This window comes from Zootoca vivipara, chromosome 4 (genome assembly GCF_965207765.1).
Source record: "Zootoca vivipara chromosome 4, rZooViv2.hap1.1, whole genome shotgun sequence".
Lineage (NCBI taxonomy): Eukaryota > Metazoa > Chordata > Lepidosauria > Squamata > Lacertidae > Zootoca > Zootoca vivipara.
In genome coordinates this window covers 40,362,140-40,381,235 of record NC_142587.1, presented here as the reverse complement: position 1 = coordinate 40,381,235, position 19,096 = coordinate 40,362,140, and the positions used below count along the sequence as shown (strand labels likewise).

Sequence of the window (19,096 nt, the reverse complement as noted above, 5' to 3'; positions counted from 1 at the left end):
TTGACCAAAGATGGCTGATTTCTTCTTTTACATAATACTTTTCATAAAAATTATCACAAAAGCATAATAAATTAAATGACTATTTCTGAAAAGACAGACTGAGCATTTTTAGATAGCAAAAGGTGTGTCATCAGAAATATCTAATAATAAATTGTCTAGAAAGGAACACGGAATTGCTGATAGAATTTTCTAGTTTTTCTTAATAAAAGATTCACTTCTGACAAACTCCTTAATTTAGTCTTAGCACATTCTTAGCCAAAATACAATGTTCTCTATTCTGATTATGATAAACAGCGGAGTATACGGCATAAAATTTTGGTAGCTAATTAAAAGATCCATATAATGTTTAAACCACTGCTTACCCTGTCCACATTTAATGTAAATAAAAAATGAAGTCGATGCATTGTCCACTATAAGGAATGCCCTACATTGTATTTATGCTTTCTCTAAAATTAAATTTTTAATATGCAATACAACACGTAACTCTTTAGATATCTCTGTAGGTGTTAAAATATGGAACCAAACAAATAACAATGTAACCATATATGTGTTGACTCAGAAGTAAGCCTCATGAGTTGAATGAGACTACTCCTCTGTAAGTTTATATAAGATTGCAGCCAAAGACAATTTTCAGAAGCACTAGGTGCAATCTATTTTTGTATTATGGTCTATTTAATGTAATTTAATAATGGTCAAAAGCAATACTTTTAAGAATAGATGCAGAGTTTTCAAACACAGTATAATTAATATGAATTTTTATTTATTTATTTGCAAAAGTGCTGCTAAATTATGTGAACTTAAGTAACAGGTGTGTGTGTTAATCATAAAGCCCTGAAGCATATATTTCTTGAAGACTTCATATGAGTAAGGCTCTCACTTTAAAGGTTTCATAAAAAGCACCTGATTTTAAAAATTAAAAGGAGTACTCAAAACTTACTTAATTTACAACATTAAAATGCAATTTTGTGAATATACTCTAATAGCAAAAGGTCCTTTTAAGCTGGAAGCTTTACTGACCCAAATGTTTGACTCTGTCAAGTAGTACGTGGGTGTTACCTCTGACTCAGGATGCATTACTCACGTTACAGTTGATAAGAGGCAGAGCCTGGAATGACAGAGACACAGAAGTTTAGGGTGAAGAGAGTCACAGATTCCAAGTCCTCCTCTTAGGCATGATTGTGAAAAATGCTTGGAGTCGGAAGAGCCTTATATATGAATCATAACTTTAAACTGATCAATAACTTAATTCTGAAAATATAATAGCTCTTTTAATAATCATATACTGTAATTGTTTTCCTTTTACAAAGCCCCCTGTATTTATACACTTAACATCCTAAACTTCTTTACTTGGAAATCCGATCAATAGCTTTCACTTTCATATGATTATACCTAGGATCACAGGCTTCAGACCATGTCTTCAAATCACTTGCAAATTTTTTGAACAGGATTAACTTTAATCACTTATGGATCAGATGTTCTGTTTGGGCCTGGTGAAAGGGAAAATGGAGAGCAGCAATTTAAATAAATAAATAAATAAATCCCCATTTTAAAATGTTCTGGTCATAGCCCAGGCAATAATGGGCCAGATTCACAGAACCTCAAAATTAGCCCAAATATACTTAAAACCTGTGGGGGGGGGGTTTCTTTCCCCCACTAGCGAGTGTAACTTATTTTTAAATAGAATATAAATTCTAAAGCTGTTTGTGATACAAAGTGGGCTTAACTGTTCAAAGAAGAAATTGGGGAGGGGAGAGGCACACCTCTTCTAGGATCTACTGGGCTTGTGGGACTGAAGTAGGCTTTTGAAATATAGCCAGTATTTAATTCCTCAAAATGGCTTGTGCTTATTCAGGAGGAATGTTATCTTTCTGAGGGTGGCATAATACTATGCTTCATCACAAACTACTCTGAAAACACCCTAGTTTCAAAAGTGGTTTATATAAGACTGCTGTTTGAAAAGCACTAAAAAGAAAGCATAAATGGAGATGCAGAACTAGTTGTTTTGTTTTGATACATTGTAACCGATAGTTACTCACTGGTAACTAGGCAATACAAGCTACAACATTCATCCTAAATTTTGAACATTTTGATTTTATTTTTCCTCCTGCTAACACCCTGCACTTTGTGTGGCATTTTGCCTGAAGAAGAGTGCTGGAGAGCTTGAAAGCTTGCCTCAAATTTGTGATGTCTTGGTTAGTCCTACAAACAACTGTGTTTCAACTGTTGATTTTTCTTCTTCTTCTTACAAAACAACATATCCACCTTTCTGTTTTAGTAAAAGTCATTGCAGACTGCCCTGAGCTGCTGAGCTAGGGGAGAATTACATTCTTCACTATAAGTGGACCTCTGAGACAGAATGTAAATTTCATAATAATGATAATGATGCAATGATGACTAGGTCACACATCTGTTTGGTATTAATTATTTTATACTGTTCTTTCCCTTGTGCCAGTATCACCTGCACTGAGAGAATCAAACTGTTTACTAAGATGGGATGACAGAACCACCACACCCACGGTGTGTGTGTGTGTGTGTGTGTGTGTGTGTGTGTGTGTGTGTGTATGCATGCTATAGTAACAGGTATCTATAAACTAAGGTTACTTGAACTTAGTCCCCCCCCCATATTTTGGGGGTGGGGGCCTGCCTCCCATGTCCAAAAAAACACAGAGGCGAAGCTGAGAGCCAAGTGTGGCACAGCTCCAGTGGCCAGCTCCTTCTGCCAGGGACAGGAAGGAGGGTTAAAGCAGCCTCCTGCCGGTGGCAACACCAGGAAGAAGCAGAGGAGGAGCCATGTAGCCGTGCAGCTGCCGCATTCAGTTCCACCCACAGATCTTCCCAACATCCTAATATTACATGTGCAACCACTGCTCCCGCCCCCTTAAATCACCCTCACACACCAGCGCTTCTGCTTGAACTTGGCACAAAAGAATGGATGGCTCTGCTCTACTTACCAAATGCAGAATGATGCTTGTTCTGAACTGTGATCATTCATATCTGGAGCTGTCATTGTTTATTCCTTTACAAGACTAGGCTTACATCTAAAACTAGGCCTAGTTTGTTCCATACAGGAAAACCTCTAATGGAAATTCCCTTTGAGCAATAAATCCCTTGAGTAATTGGACTACAAAAATAGCCATTTTAGCGGGACTGGGAGACATAAAGTATTTTGTATCAGAATGGACAAAACAAGTTGCTGGAGAAGATTGAAAACAAATGTGGAAAGGGACTCTAAAGTTACAGGGACTCTAAAGTTACAGGGACTCTAAAGTAAATGGATAACTCCAGGCCTGGAGTTCCCCACCCCGATTCACCCCAATTCAAGATGATATCCAATATTAGTCATACTCAGAGAATCAATCCACTGTAATAAGTGTTAAGTATCTTATGTCCTTTGCTTCTCATCGGTCTACTCTAAGAATGACTTAGTTGGATCTCACCTTCAGTTGTTTTACTTGGTTGAACAAAAGGTTGATCACTGATCAGTGAACAATCCAACATGCAATGTATGCAGTTTTATTGAATTAAATAAGGGCAGGCAGGAAATGTTCCAGCAAATACAGATTGTAGCCCAAAGTCCACTGAGTTTATCAAATATTTTGATGACTGTTTCTTCAACTGTTGTTGCTACAGATTGCATTGTTTCATAGTAAACTGAAGTCTGAATTAGCTATAACATTGTTGCAGCATAATCAATGCAAGATTCATACATTTTCTAATATTATTTTTTATACTTGGAGGTAGTTTGCACTGCCACACCATCATTAATTCATAGCAATAAGCAGAAAAACTAATTTCTGTATTGTTGCATACTATTACTGCATTAAACTAAATTATACACAATTGACAGAATATACCTTAGCTATGTATTACATGGGAATTATTTTATAATTAGGCAGAACTTTAACTAATTCAAGTGTATAAAATCTTTCAATTCATTCAGCTGCATATCTGGAACTACAAGATAAATTCAAATAACTACTATGACCTCTTGCATGCTAACAAGAATCAACTAGCTGATTCCTTGATGCATCCATCTTTTTTTAGGCAGAACTTTCAGAATTAATGATAAGGGTTTTGCACAGAACTTTTCCTAAGGGCTACACATGTGGTTCACATACATTGTCAGTGATCCTCAGAAAACATTGAAGGCAAGCCATTAGTATTATTCCAATGTAACAGATAAGGATAGCTGAGATAGAGGCTCACTTAGTGAGTTCATAACAGAGCTGAAGACTAAACTGGAAACTTCCAACTGAAAGCTTACATTCTCAACCATTATGCCACATTCAGCATATACAAACTGATGCACAGTTTGCAATTGTGTGCAGTTCCGAAAACCTACCGTATAGTACAGCTTATACAAGGTATCAAACTATTTGTAGTGCAAAACTGACATTGGAATTAATCTTTAGCATTTGTATCTAAACTGATATCATTCCCTTGGCAGCAAAACAGAAATGATTTATTGTAAGAATAATCTCACTGCCATTATAAACAAGAGCATTGACTTAGGGGCCTATTGGCCTCATGGCGAATGGATCTTCAAGTTAATACTACTGCAGGGACTCGGTACTACAGCAGCTTCTCCCCAGTACTGCTTCAATTGTACTGGCTTGGGGGCTGGAAATGGGCTATATACAAGGCAGGTTGAAGGAGAAGTATTCTAAGTCTAAATCTTAAAATCACTCAGACCTGTTCTGCCCTTATATGTTGGCATAATGTTATGTTAGTGACAGAGGTGGTGCAAGCCAAAAGAAGCAAAGCAAAGCTTCTGAGAGCAAGGCAGAGCCAAAATACAAGGCAGAGCCCCCTCACTTCCTTCTCCTTTGTCCACACCATCACAATGAAGTATAGAACTGCAACCAACTCTGCACTCAATCACAGAAAATCCACAACAGAATATAAATCCTTAAAAACAGATTCCACAGCTCAGATGACCAGACACTTGGTATCACATCTAGCCTCGTGTCATATACCATTGGAGGGAACTTTGGTAATTGGTACTATGATAAAATATTACACTTCATACAAACAGCCTGGTTTCAGAACAAGTAGAGGAAGAACACACTATTAATGCCACTTATCTCAGGCCCCTTACAAGTACTCTGCTGCAGGACTGTCTCTTCCACAGCAGGAACTTCTGCTCTATTATGCCAACTGGGGATACAAGAATATATTCCACATAGATAAGCAAAGGTGGTGGGAAGAGAGAAACTATTTCTCTAAATGTGACGGCAGCATATATCTCCCCATGTCTGCAATATTGTTAACAATAATTTAGTTAAATTGTGTGGCATAATCAATGCTTCTTGACTCATCAGGTAGCAGCAATGTTTCCACACAGGACACCAAAAACATGCATTCTTCACAAAGGGGATAGGCTAGAGGTTATCAGCCATCAAACATTGATAAATGCCAGGCACTCCTCTTCAATAATTGTATGGCTACTCAAAAACTAATGTACCCTTTTGCATTTCAGGAGAACAGCCTGGCCACATGGAGCAGAACAAGTAGGCACTGAGCAAAGCTTTATACTACAGCTCCCTAATGTAGTTTTAGTGATGAGTCTCTCCCAACCTCCCCAAAACAGAAAGAAGTTCAAGGAGGAACATGGATGAGTGCATAGGTGGCAGCTCTCTCTCATTGATGCTCACCAGCCTCTACAGACTACATATTGTAGCTACCGACCATTACTATCACTCTTGGGTCTTGATGCAGTCCTCCCAACAGCTGCAAAGACATTCCCCTCTCCCAATACTATAAAGAACACAAATGAGCATAGCCCTGAGGCAGCTATTGCTTACTAAATCAAGTCTGAAGCAATACCCAATAGAGGGCTTTCTCCAGATGTAAAGAACAGCTTCAAAGGAGCAATATCTTGTCATCAGGGAAAGAAAGGGTTGTACACATAAGTGGAAATAGGCATTCAATATACATCTAGTTTGGTCCTTGGGGACTGCATATGCTTTCAAGTGCGCAACGTGGGAGACTTTCTCCCAGGTTTTCTAGTGGGTCATAACTCGGTGGTACAGTATATCCTTGGCATCTCCAGGTAGGGCTGGGAGAGAGAACCTTGCAAGAAACCCTGGAGAGCTATTGTACTACTTGGGCCAACATCCTAAGGACTTCCTATGTTCTTCATAGAAAACGTCCTACATTTGACACATATACTGTTCCACAGAGCTAGGACTAGTCAGGCAAACTCTTTAGTCCCAGTTGAATCTGTAGACTGGTAGCTGTTGTTGAGTACCTAGAAGCTGCTTTAGGGAATGTGTAGTGTGGGTGTGGATTTCGACCTGTAAGCTTCTCCACTTTTGCATCTAACATGAAAGTTAATACCAGGCATGCAAAAGGTGAGCTTGGTGTTGGTGGGGCCCAAACATGCACCTCTTTTTTCCAGCCTGCTTCTCTATTCCTGTGGGCTAACTGGCTTTGTCCTTCAAAAAGTGCAGCTGTGACTCCTTTGTTGTGTGTCCTGGCTATTCCCTGACAAACTACTCCTTTGCCAGACATAACTGATTTTTGGTGTTGTTTTCCTCAGTTTTGATATGTTCTGCAAAACACTGAGCATCAACCTTGCAGAATGGTAAGAAAAACTATGCCAAATTAGCTTCACAAGTTTATCTATTTGGATTTTACATCCCTTAATAGATAACTATAGTTAAGTTCATAGCATTCATAGCCAATCCATTGTTCTTTACATTAGATGTTAAAGACAACTGCCTTACATTCCTGCAATGTTATCTAAATATCTTGCCCAACTCTCTTTGTAAAGAATTGAAGTATTAGTCTCCAACTTGTTAAGACAGAATTTCTCACACTGCTGTGGCATGTATATCCTACCAGTGCAATTTCCCATGGAGCTGAATCTCAACTTGACTCAGCAGACTGGACATAGAAATGGCCAGAGAAAAGTTCAAAGACCACTTAAAACATATTTCGCTTGCCTTTCTCACCTTCAGGAGGAATCCTCCTACTAACAGCTTCTCATAAAGAGGGCACTTCAAGACAGTTGCTATTGTGCAGGTGGGATTCAATGGCAAACCTATCCCCCCAGCCCCGCAAGTTAGACTTTTTGCAGTAAGCAAAGTGATGGTTAAATAAACTGGAAAGCATGGAGTAACAATCGCTTGATGTGATGTTTTAAACCTCCCCACAAACAAATCAGAATAGAATGCTCAATGAACAGGTCATATAGAAGTAATCAGGGAAATTTCCCCCCACAACTAATGTCCATCTGATACTTTACTTCTCAACCAGAGAGGTGCCCTCCATTCAAAACAGCAGCACAGTCTTTCTCATATTGCCAATTGGGGTGCAATGAGTGACAATCCCAGAATCTATCCCATACCCTTCCTAATCTAGGTTTTTGCACCATTTAGACTGTGTAAAGAAATCCCTACAGGAAAAAACTACATGTGACACAGTAAGATGTCACATTGGGGGAAGGGGGGGAATTAACAGGCTGCAAGGGGACCACAGTGCATGGGAAGAGTGCTTAATCCTTCCATTCCCAACCGTGAACCCAACTAAAATTGCCCTGCCTGTGTAGGAGTCCTGTAGTCTTGCTCAGGCCTCATGGAGAACTTATTTTTTGTGGCTCTGTTTTGTTATCCAAACCACCTAAATTTGCTATTAGTAAATATTATGAGAAACTGGCAGTCTTACACGCATTTCACTTCCACACTACTTATTTTTTAGAATACACAAAAATTACAGAGTCTTTTTAAAATCTCTCATGCAAAAGCTACTAAAACAACACATTTTAACATGTGCTGCTGATACACCATCATCTTCAAGTGATACAGAATTCAATCATACCTACCACAGTTTGGTGGTTAACTTGGATCACTTCATCTCCAGCATGGATTTTCTTACACCGATCTGCAGGTGACTGAATTTAAAATAAAAGAGATGATAAAGAATACAGTCCTTACTGGCTATCATCTCTCCTTTCGCAAAAGCAAGATTATTAAGCTATGCACTCTGTGTTAGTTCTCTATGCTGTATTTATATTTTCCAGGAAGTAAAATATTTCTCGTTTTCAACACTACAGTCCTGGCAACATATATAAGGCTTCAACTGGAACAAGTTATTTGCATAGACAACAGCTCAGTGAGCTACTATGGTAATAATAAGGGAGTGCTCTAAGGTCCTGTGAGTGTGCTGGGTGTCTTGAACTTGTGATGGAACAACACCAGACTTCCTCAGTGAGCCTTAAACTTCTAGAAGAGGACATAATCTGGGTCAAATAACACAGTGTTATTCCTCACTGAGGAATCATGGGTTGGACTACAAGCATCCATTTCCCAGTTATAAATGAGACATGCAGCATTACTTCAAGCCAGAGAGGCACACTTCATGTAGCTTTTTCCTCAAGATGAATGGGTGTGGGGCAGTACTCCCTCTTGCTACCAGATACAACCCCCCTCGTTTTCCTTGAGGGGGGCTGCAAGACAAGGAGAGAAAATACAAACACACTGAGTTTGTGTGTCCACTGAGTACTCACAAAATCTCTAGAAGGGTTTTGTGATACAAGCAGGGGTAGTGTTCAACTATTCTGACAAGATGCCACCAAAACAGCTTCTCTGCCATTACTGATCTTTCCCTAGACTGCATGGTGTGTGTTTGTGGGTGTTGAAAGTCCCGGTGCACTTTTAATTCAGGACAGATATAGAGGGCAACCATGAGTACTGAAAGTGTTCCCTAGAACATGCATCCTGAATCATTCAAAATGACAGGAATTTTACAAAGATCCTTGAGCTCATAAATTAACACAGAAATGGTTCCCTGAATGTGGTAAGTCTGAAAACCACTCATGTAGAACATTCAATGACTTAAAAACAAAACTCTTCCACAAGATAATGACCCTGACTGCTGTGCAGTTGAAGCTTTTAAGCACTCAGTGGATCAGCCCCTCATGAGAACCATGGGATCTTGCAAGGGTGGCACGAGAGGTTGACTCCTCCCTTGCTGCCCCAGGTCTGCTGTGCCACTGGACAAAGGTGCTCTGTGTGCAAGGGCACAAAGAGTGGTGATCTATGGAATACACAAAATGTCCCAAATTCTCACCCAACTGCAATAGTTTTAAAGATAATTGCATAATATATTTATTTGGAAGTTTAATAAATCATTTCCCAGTGCACAGACACTCATTTCTCTTCACCACAGACAACCCAGAACACCAGGAGTTCAATTTAAGTACTATGATCAGAAGGCATTTATCTCAATTCCTACTTCTGTCCTCTGGAAGTTGGAAGATTTCTAAAAATTTAGTGATAATATAAAACACTGTAGATAGCAACTGGGCAAAAGTTAAGCATTTTAAATCAATGCAGCTTAAATTCAGGACGGACTGACTCGGAAGGATACAGGTCAAAATCCAGAGAAAATAAAGCATTCCCATGGCCAATTGAAATGAACGGGACTAAAGCATGCAATAGGGTTCTTACTTCTAAAAATTGTGGGGATATCACACAGTTAGAGAAAACTTAGTCCATCATTTGTACAAGTTTTACTCAATCTGCACTGAGTAGAACCAGGAGTTCTGAACAAACAAGACCCTTTTTATTTTCAAATTATGCATGCAAGTAAAGCAACAAAGGAGAGGCATTATATACTGCATGAGAAAGAAGTGGGATATATCTTCTAAAATGGCACATGCCACACACATCAAAAAGTAAATGTAAGGTTGGACACTGTTATGATCTATGTCGTTTGCAACCCTCAAACCCTCTAGTGAGATTACCACCACTAGGTTCAAGTTGTTTGAATGTTTCACAATATTACAACTGATCTTAAAATCTAGTAACATACATTGGCTATTATTTTGCCAATACAGCACACAGTAGTCACGCTCATTCTAGGCCCATTGGAGATCCCAGGATCATGGTTTAGTTTCAGTTTGTGTGGTCAGTTTCAGTTGTTGCAGCCTGATGCCATGGATAGGAGCCTGAAAGTGAGGGTGACTATATGCTGTCTTGATCCTTGCCCATCAAGGCTAATAAAATATGGCAGGAATGGACTGACTTGATTGATGCAGAGAGTGGTTGTGTCTTTATAGAAGGGAGTTATCCCCACCACTCTGAAAGAGGTTATGGAAAGCCATCTCTTGAAAAAGCCCTCCCTGGATCCAGGGATTTTAGAAAACTACTCTTGAATCTCTAATTTTCCCTTCTTGGCCATGAGGTAGGATCTGCTTCACCTATTTTTATGGATGTGTTGTTTTTTAGATTTTTATTCACATGCAGGCAAAGTACCATTTGTATGCTGATGACATGTAGCTCTATCTATCCCATCTGAATTGGTACAGGCTGTGAAGGTGTTGGATCAGTGTCTGAAAGCAGTGAAGAGCTGGATGGGGGCCAGTAAACGAGGTTGAATACTGTTATGAAGGAGGTGCTATGGTAGGTGGTTCCTGTGTCTGGGAATTAGGTACATCATCAGGTCTGGGAGGGAATGTACTCTCCCTCAAAAAGAGGTTTTGAGTACTGGAAGTACTAATGGAGTAGAATTCAGTGTCACAATATTACAAATTTTCCATCTGTTCAAGTATATCACATTACCAGATAGAACAATTCCCTCCCCTGCACACTGTTCTGAGGGTTCTCCTGACCATCACCATCCTGGAGCCAATAATGGAAAGGGAGAGGGAGCAAAGCCTCATGGTGCAAGTGGTTTGTCACATGAATCCCAGCTTGCCACTGGAGTCTCTAGTGGCTTCTGTGGCCAGGAGAATTATGCCCATTTTAGGATAAACTACCATCTACAATTGTTCCTGGAATAGAATAGCCTGGTCGCAGTTGTCCATGCTCAAGCGACCTCCTACTTAAACTACCGCAATGGGCTGAATGTGGGGCTGCTCTTGAAGAAGCTCTAAGCAAAATAATCACATTGAATTTAATTACACTGCAGTAATGATATTTATTAAGGCAAACTAGAAACTACTTTACATTTCCTCCAAATATAACTTAGCCGTTACGGAATAAATGCTTTTAATATTTATAAAACAAGGCAAGTAGTACTATATATTATTATTTTTTTCCAATTATTTTGCTCTGATAACACTAAATATTAAATACCACCAACAGCATCCATCTATGGACTCATTCTAAAAATGTATCAATATCTGTGCAGATGTTTTATTAAGTGACAAATTATGTTGATAGCAATACATGGAAAGTATTACTATTATATTGATACCGGTCACAGTTCAAATAAATTATGTTTACACATATGGGAGATTATTCAGTTTAACCATATTATTATTATTCAGTCTGACAATACAAATTGTTTCAGCAGAACTATGGAAGGCTGTAATTGTTCATATTGTTCTGCTCCACGCACATTAGCAATTCACTTATAGCCTCAACTAAATTTGCAAGAATTCAGACCTATCATTGTGATTAGTCATGTTGATTAGATAAAGAGACTGATCAGGGGATCTTGTTAGTCACTGTGATGTGACTTTCATCCCAACGGAAGCTTCAATCAAGGCAGTTTCAATGAAGTTTTTACTATAGAGAAGCAATGCAATTGTGTGAGCATGCATGCCAAACTGATACAGGATGGAGTATGTTACTAGTTTACTAACATGCACATTAAGTACCAGGAATGCAAAGGGTTGCAGCATTTCGGTGGTGGGCTGTGCCCCTAACCTACAGTAGAACACCTGTTGGAAACCCTCAGGTATTTTCCTGTGGGAAACTGTAGTGGCAGGAGCTTTCCAACTATAGTAAACAATCTACAAACACTACTATTGGTGACTTGAAGTTTAATAGGATAAGCATACTTCTGGTGAAGTATGGGAAGAAGAATTCTATGGTTGATTTAAGAATGTCAGTGGAAATTCTATTTTCAGATATTTTCAGCAGTTTGAGTTTCCTTCATAAGAAGGTGGGTTCTGTCCTTTAGAGGAACCTAGAGAATACCTCTCATACAACACAAATGAATAAGCGCAGGTCTGAAAATGGCTACTATATGTGTAGAGATGAATGTTAGCAAGAGAGACTATCGTTTCTCAGACTCTCATTAGTTGGTCTGGTGACATTACATATATTTTTATAAACGAAGAAGACATGAAGGAGTGTGTGTGTTGCTTAGATGGGATATTAACTTATCAGCTTTTAATATTATTTGATTTCCAGTAAAAAATAATAAACATTATTCGATAGGAAATGTGTTTATTGCACCACAGCAAACTCTAGCACAAAATCCTATCCGAATTAAGACAAATTTCCTTTAATTCACAACAAGGTATGAAGGCGATACACATTTTCCTCCCTTGAACAAAGTCCAGTTTATACGCATTACTGAAGCTAACTTTCTCACAACTCTAGCCCAAGCTCTTTCAAGCTGTTCTCCCACGTGCACTCCTTCCTTCCCCAAACATGCTCTTGATCCTTTGCAGTTAATACACACGTACGCAAGCAAAAGGGGCATCATAATCCAAAGTTTAGATTAAAAATATGTTTCAGACTGCAGCAAATTTGATAACAATACTTACATTTTCTGTTGTTCCAGTAATTACATGAAGACCATCATATGTTGATTTAATGTACATACCCTAAGAAAAAGACATCATGGGGAAAAAATTGTAAAGTTCTTGCAAACTATTGCCATCCAATATAAATGTCCCACCCATCTAACATCTCTCTAACAGCATTTGAGTAATACCACTAACACATGCCACTGGAATACCAAGTGTTTCTGTCAGAAGAAAATACATGTAAATGCCTTTTATTTGTTGCAGCAGGTGTCTCTAGGTGCAACTCATTTGTATGCAATGGCTCACAATGTGGATTAAGAGGTGTCTTCATAGCACTGTAAAAATATTGTAGTGACATGGGGAAAAAATCCCAATCCACATGGCAAGACTGAAATGAACTATGTCAGTGGAGCTATTTAAGGTGGGAACAATTTCATATTCACTGACCTCAAGTGTAAGGTTATAATATGAACATAACCAGAGAAAGTGTCAATTTTATAAGTAGAATCCATAGGCATTCCATTATAACACTAAACACAATCCCTTGAAAAAGGCAAATCCAGGGTAGTATTGAATCAAAGCACATCCTGTGCATAGTGCATACAGATTTACATATTGAACTGTAAAATCTTGGGGGGGGGTCCACAGGAGAGAGTACAGTGCCATTGATCTAAGATTTGAGATGCCACAATTTTTTAAATTAAAGTCTTCTGAGTTAATAATTAGAAACCAGCTCAGCTGACCAAAACATCACTACATGTATTTATCAGTAACATAAATAGTATAAACTCATATTGTTTAAAATCCAATATTTTAAAAGACACATTGTAATTCTGAGATACTGAAATAGTGACTATATAGTCGAGAATTTTAAAACAACTGAAAACTTTAAAAGCAATTCAGCTAAACTGCAAACCTGCAGAACCTGTGAGCCTTCTATTTACCCACTAGATCTACAAATAAAGTAAAAGTATTATTCTGCAAAAGAAGGAATGTATTTTGATCAAAGAACTATATATAGAATTTGTATATAACCAATTCATACCTGCTGATTAATACGGATCACAAAGATAAATAAAATATGCCCAGTTTTAGAAATGGTACATGAACTGAGGCCTCTATGGAGCACATGAGCTATATTTTTATGACCTAGGGCATGTTTACATGTGTTATACCACTGGTTGAATACTAACCTACATCTAAGGTGCTTTATGGATTATCACATTCAAAAATGTTCTAATCAAGTGGAATTAAATAGTTGCTGGGAGAAGCTAAATTCCTCTATCGTACTATTTTTCCATCTTGTACCACACAATGTGGACCACATGCCCCAGGATATTTTAGTTGATCCTCTTCCACTTTTACAACAACCCATATGATATTTTCTTGATGAGGGCAATAGTTTTAATGGTCTTCTGCATATTCACATTATTAGACCACTGCATTTATAAATGAAATCTTGTTTTCTTTTAGTTGTAGAAAGCTAATTGGAGCAGGGCAAGGCCCTTCTGAATCCTTCTAAATGCCTCCTTTAGGCACTATCCAAAATAATCTCCTGATGAATTTAGGTTGTTTCCCAGAGGCTAGTCAGTAAATGATGCTATTCCTGACCAGCTTTGCACAGCGTATTATGGCTCCTTCAACAGTGCTGTCTGTATGGTTCAGCACTATGGTAGGCGTGCATTGATGGGTAAATGTGGCATTAACTCAATCTTTCACCTTCTCCTAGTCCATCTGGAGGAATTTTTCCATCTGGGTTTTTTCTTTGAGGGGACATATTATGTGGATTGTGCATTACCCACGTGGTGTTCGATTTCATTTTCAGCCTTTGAGCATTTCAGTGTGTTTTTGGAGTAGGCTATGAGGAGGCAAACTGCATTTTTTTGACACTGTGTACAATTTGGATGGTTTCCTGTTTGTGAGCCTGGCTACAACTGGGTCTTTATGATGAAATAATTTGCTTATTTGCTTGACATTTTGGGTGTACCACTTGCTAAAGAAAAAAAGGAGTGTCCTTCACCTGTGATTCTCTTTCTCAAGAAACATTCAAGGCAGTGTACAGAATAAAATGGGGGGGGGGAGGATAATGGCTATTCTACTTCCATTGCAGAGCACCTATCTGAAAGATTACCCTTTATCATTTACAATGAGGAGCCAGAAGAATTCACAGAAATAGCTCCCCTGTTTTTATAAAAAAAGATATTCAGGACCTTACAGAGCCTGAAAGCTTTAATCCATGAAGAGATGATGGGCTATAAATGTAATTTTTCTATGCCATCTACTAGCAGCATCAAAGACAAAGGTAAATTTCCTACAGAGTAACTTCACTGTCACTGAAAAGTAGAGAGGATAAATTGTGTTCAAACACAAGCATGCCATATCCAACCACCGGTTTCTTTATGGAATTAAAATGACAGTAAAATGCAATATACATTCTAGAACCTCTAAAGATTTTACAGCAAAGGCAAACCTCTCTGCAGGATGAAATTGATTTTGCTACTATTACTGAAAGCATTCTATTGTCATGGCAAGGCTAGCCTTAATATGGGAATGAGGGGCCACCTCAGGCAGTACATTTTAGGTGCTACTACAGCTTTGATCCAGCCTTGTATCAAATGCTAAACTCAAGAAAATGGAGTCTTTTTCCAGCAGTATTATATTGATACTGTTTCTTCAACTTGTCCTTTTTCTTTTATTCTTCCTCCAAATCTGTACACCGTCTGACCTCTGGTGGCTTGAATGGGGCAGGGGGAGCCATAGTACTTTATAGCTATATAGAGCTTTGGAGTCTTGTCAGCCTGCTTTGCACAAGGGACCAGCACTAATGAACAGAAATCCTTTTAATGTAAAAATATCAAGTTATAACTAGCACCAATAAAGAGCTGCTAGATTACCTTTAAGAAGCCTGTGTCCCAAAACAAATTTCTTGCTTTTACTTAAAAAACAACAAAAAATAGACATTTGGCTGCTGATTGTTTTCTGAAACAGTACACATAAAGCAAGGAAAATCCAGAACTCAAAACAAGTTAATTCAACATAGCTGAAGATAGTACATGTATCAATTTTCATAGTCATGACATAAAACACACCCTTTTCAGGTAAGTAGCCACAGACCATTTTATGTCATTACTCTGAAGATAATAAGGGCATAAATATGCAAAGATGAGAAATGTCAAGCAAATTAGTCCACTCTAGGGAGACAGAACACCTAAAGCATTCACTGAGCAGAAAAGGCACAGGTGGGAGGATGCACTGCAGAAGATCTTCCTTGAAGCACAGAGGTTTACTTTATTTCCAAATATTAAAAGAAAAAGCTTCAAAACAAATTGCATTATTCAAACAAATAGGATATAAGATGTAACTATGTTTAGACTACCTTTTTTTTCTAACAGTCATTTAATGAAATAAAGACAATAGCTTGGATATTCATTGGTGTTCAACACAGTAACTCCTTATGTCCATTGAAGAAACAGATTCAGCAGAAACTTCCATTGGAGTAGGGAATGGTGCAGGATTTTTTGTGTGGCCCCTGCGCCCCCTAGCTTCTGTACTGCTTCTTATGGCAGGAGCAACCCATGAGCGGACCTCTAGCAGAAGCTTCATGAGGCGGCAAGGTATCACCAAATAAATAAGCTATGGCAACTGTTCTATATAATACAATTGTCAAACACTTGTTACACATACTACACAGTGGTGTTCAGGGTTTATATTTGAACATAAATAGCAAAGTGGGAAGTATTTATCTCTTACATACTTAAAACAGGAACATCTTCAGAGTGTGAATAAGGGGTTTTAATGTGCATCTTTCAGTAATATAAATCCCCAAGATTCTGAAGCACCTATCATGTTCTGATAGGAGATAATCCAGTTAATCTCTCTGTAAAAAAAAAACTTTGAGTAACATTACAAAGAGAATATGTAACCTGCATGATTTAGTTTAAGGAACATTTTGATTGGATTCTTAAGATACTGTATGGTTCAAAAACTGAGATTGACTAAACTCAGATGTTGTTTACAACTCTGAGAACAACTCTTTCTTGTCTAAACAACATTGTTATACCAACACTAATCTTAATCTTATCACATATTAGAAACAGTCAAAAATTTGTAAATTAACTTAGCAATGTCTGGATGTTATAATCAGTACTGCTTTGCAAAAGGTCTCTATGCTTATTATACATATATTTAAACTTTAACATAATTGTCACAGTTTGTATATTTTGCATGTCATTTGCTTCTGACTCACTATTTACATTTCCTCCACTGTATCCGTATGCATAATTCAACTGAGGATAACACTGCATGCATTTGATAAAAGGAACTTTGGGGCCCTGTAGAATGACCCTTTTTGCAGGTATATTCTGCAACATGCCATTGATGCAATACTAATGTATCAGTGGTGGATTTATACTGGGCAGGTCATATACATTCTGCTTTATTAACTGCTTTGCAATGCTTTCCAATGTTACCATATTATTACCACTGGGCAAGGGGCATTCTTGTGCTACAGCACAAGCAATAAACCAAAAAAATTGTGGGGGGGGGGAAGGATTTCAGCAGGAAGCTATGGGCATATAGTGATTAGAAATGAAGCAGTACATTTGCCCTAAAATATTTTCAGGCACAACCAGTATTGAATCACAAATCATCATGATTGTACAGTAAGAATGATGTCTGGTTCATAAAACCTATGCCATAATAAATTTGTTACACAGCATTCTAGAGAGGTTAATCCTATTACTGTATGTTTCTCCATGCCCACTGATACAATTGATTATATGATATTAGTGGTGTTACCTGTAAAACCTGCCACTGTATTTCTATTGGTTCTTAGCTGTGAAGTTCAAGAATGGTGATGATTGGTTACTTGGTATTTCCCTGCCTTCCCTGAAAAATGCCCACAAGTCCATCCTGTCCTCTTTCTCTTTCTGTCTCTTTCTGTTCAAGTTTGTGTCTTGCTGTTTGAACTTGGGAATTTAATTGTTCAGGAATGCCAAATTAGGTTTTATCAGCACAATGATAAAAATGCACTTCTGACTTTTCTTTTCTATCAAGATTCCAGCCCTACACAGTTGACACCAAAAACTAAATATAGAGTTGCTGATAAATGCTGAATCCAGGCAAAAGTGAAATAATGGTCCTTGGCAGGTTAAACAAGTGTTAGTTAAACAAGTCCAATTCATATTTTGAGAATCTAGATCACAGAAATACACAACAGTGATTATAATTAAACCAGTGGTGTAAAATCTCTACCCTCCTCCTACAAACCAACCCATCTGGATAAAAATCTGCAAATTGATCATATGAATGAATCTTGATGCTTCTTAACCACTACAGCTATTTTCTTGCCTGTGTCTTAAAATTCTGCAAGCTATACTTTACCTCAGGCTTTGCACATGGTATACAACTTCCTCATACATTAATCACTGATCATACATTAATCACTGATCACAGTATATCCCTAGTACCATGCAATTGTGCAAGGCTATCCAAAGACATATATTCTTTGATATCACAAATGGTACACTAAATTAATAATGTCTAACATCCCAACAATGTCAGTAGCAATTAAGTCTTAGAGCCCTCAAATATAAAAGGAATAAAAGCTGAAATACATTCATTAAAAAATAAGCAGCCAGCTCATTTCCTGCCCACTCTTCCACCCTCTCTATCTTGTTTTTATCGCCTATAGTTCAACCATTTGGTTCCTAAAAAGCACTCACAATAAAAAGTTGGCAAAAAAACCACCATTTACTTCACTTTGTTCCTTATTTCCATCCTTCTTGAGCTCATATTGCCTATACCTTAGCTGAAGAGGTTTTACTTGTCTTTGTTGTCTGTGCCTTCTTTTAACATGTATTATTGTAATTCATTTATCTTTTGTTGTTATTATTTCCAGTTGGCAACAGTAAGAAGTGGGGATCAGTGGTGAGAAATCTCAGGCCCAGAGGATGAATGGGATCCCCCCCCCGACTTCTTTATTCTGCCCTCAGACCTCACCCCAGACTACAACCCTCACCATTTGTGCCTCACATTTTCCCCAGCTGTTCTGCTTACATTTTCCTACATACAAATATCTGGAAGACCCTTCAAAACTGCTGAATACCCATGATAATCATAGCAAGGTTTGAATACATCCATTCACACTTCTATAGCAATCATTATTGCAGAAATTTAAGTAGTTTACACAAATTTAGCTCACGAAACATTTTTCAATGATAGGTGTCGAAAATAGTTTACATAAGCAGTGAACCATTACAACTCAGTACTTTACAGAATGCCCAAATATCATGTTTTGCCAGGAAATTGATACCACTTGGGTCTGCCCTAAAGAGCTTACTGTCTACAGGGGAAAGGCAAAAGTTAAAAATCTGAAGATACATTCAATGTTTCTGCCATCCATTTTTTGTTCTTGAAGTACTCTTAAGAGGCATAACTTTACTGTATAAACAAATAATGAATAAACAGCTCCATGCATGGAGAACCTTGCCATCTAAACCGACAAAGCAGCAGAAAACCAACCACAGAGGCTTGAAACATAGAAAATTTACAGTAAAAAAAAATAGTTTTGGTCACATCTTAAAGGGCACTTCTGGAAGAAGAAAACAA

The 19,096-nt window shown here is 38.0% G+C and overlaps 1 protein-coding gene across 8 annotated transcripts in view; it reads right to left on the bottom strand.

Annotated features, from left to right (window-relative positions):
• The window catches only part of CNKSR2 (connector enhancer of kinase suppressor of Ras 2), a 146,723-nt gene that overhangs the window by 71,684 nt on the left and 55,943 nt on the right, over nt 1–19,096 (bottom strand). For 7 of the 8 annotated variants that reach the window (XM_088668692.1, XM_035115478.3, XM_088668693.1 and 4 more), the window contains exons 7-8: nt 12,506–12,565; nt 7,826–7,894 (exon numbers count right to left, since the gene is read on the bottom strand). The exons of the other annotated variant lie outside the window; for it this stretch is intronic. In XM_088668692.1, the coding sequence (XP_088524818.1) occupies nt 7,826–7,894; nt 12,506–12,565 (129 nt within the window). The remainder of the gene's footprint in view (nt 1–7,825; nt 7,895–12,505; nt 12,566–19,096) is intronic. 8 annotated transcript variants of the gene reach the window in all.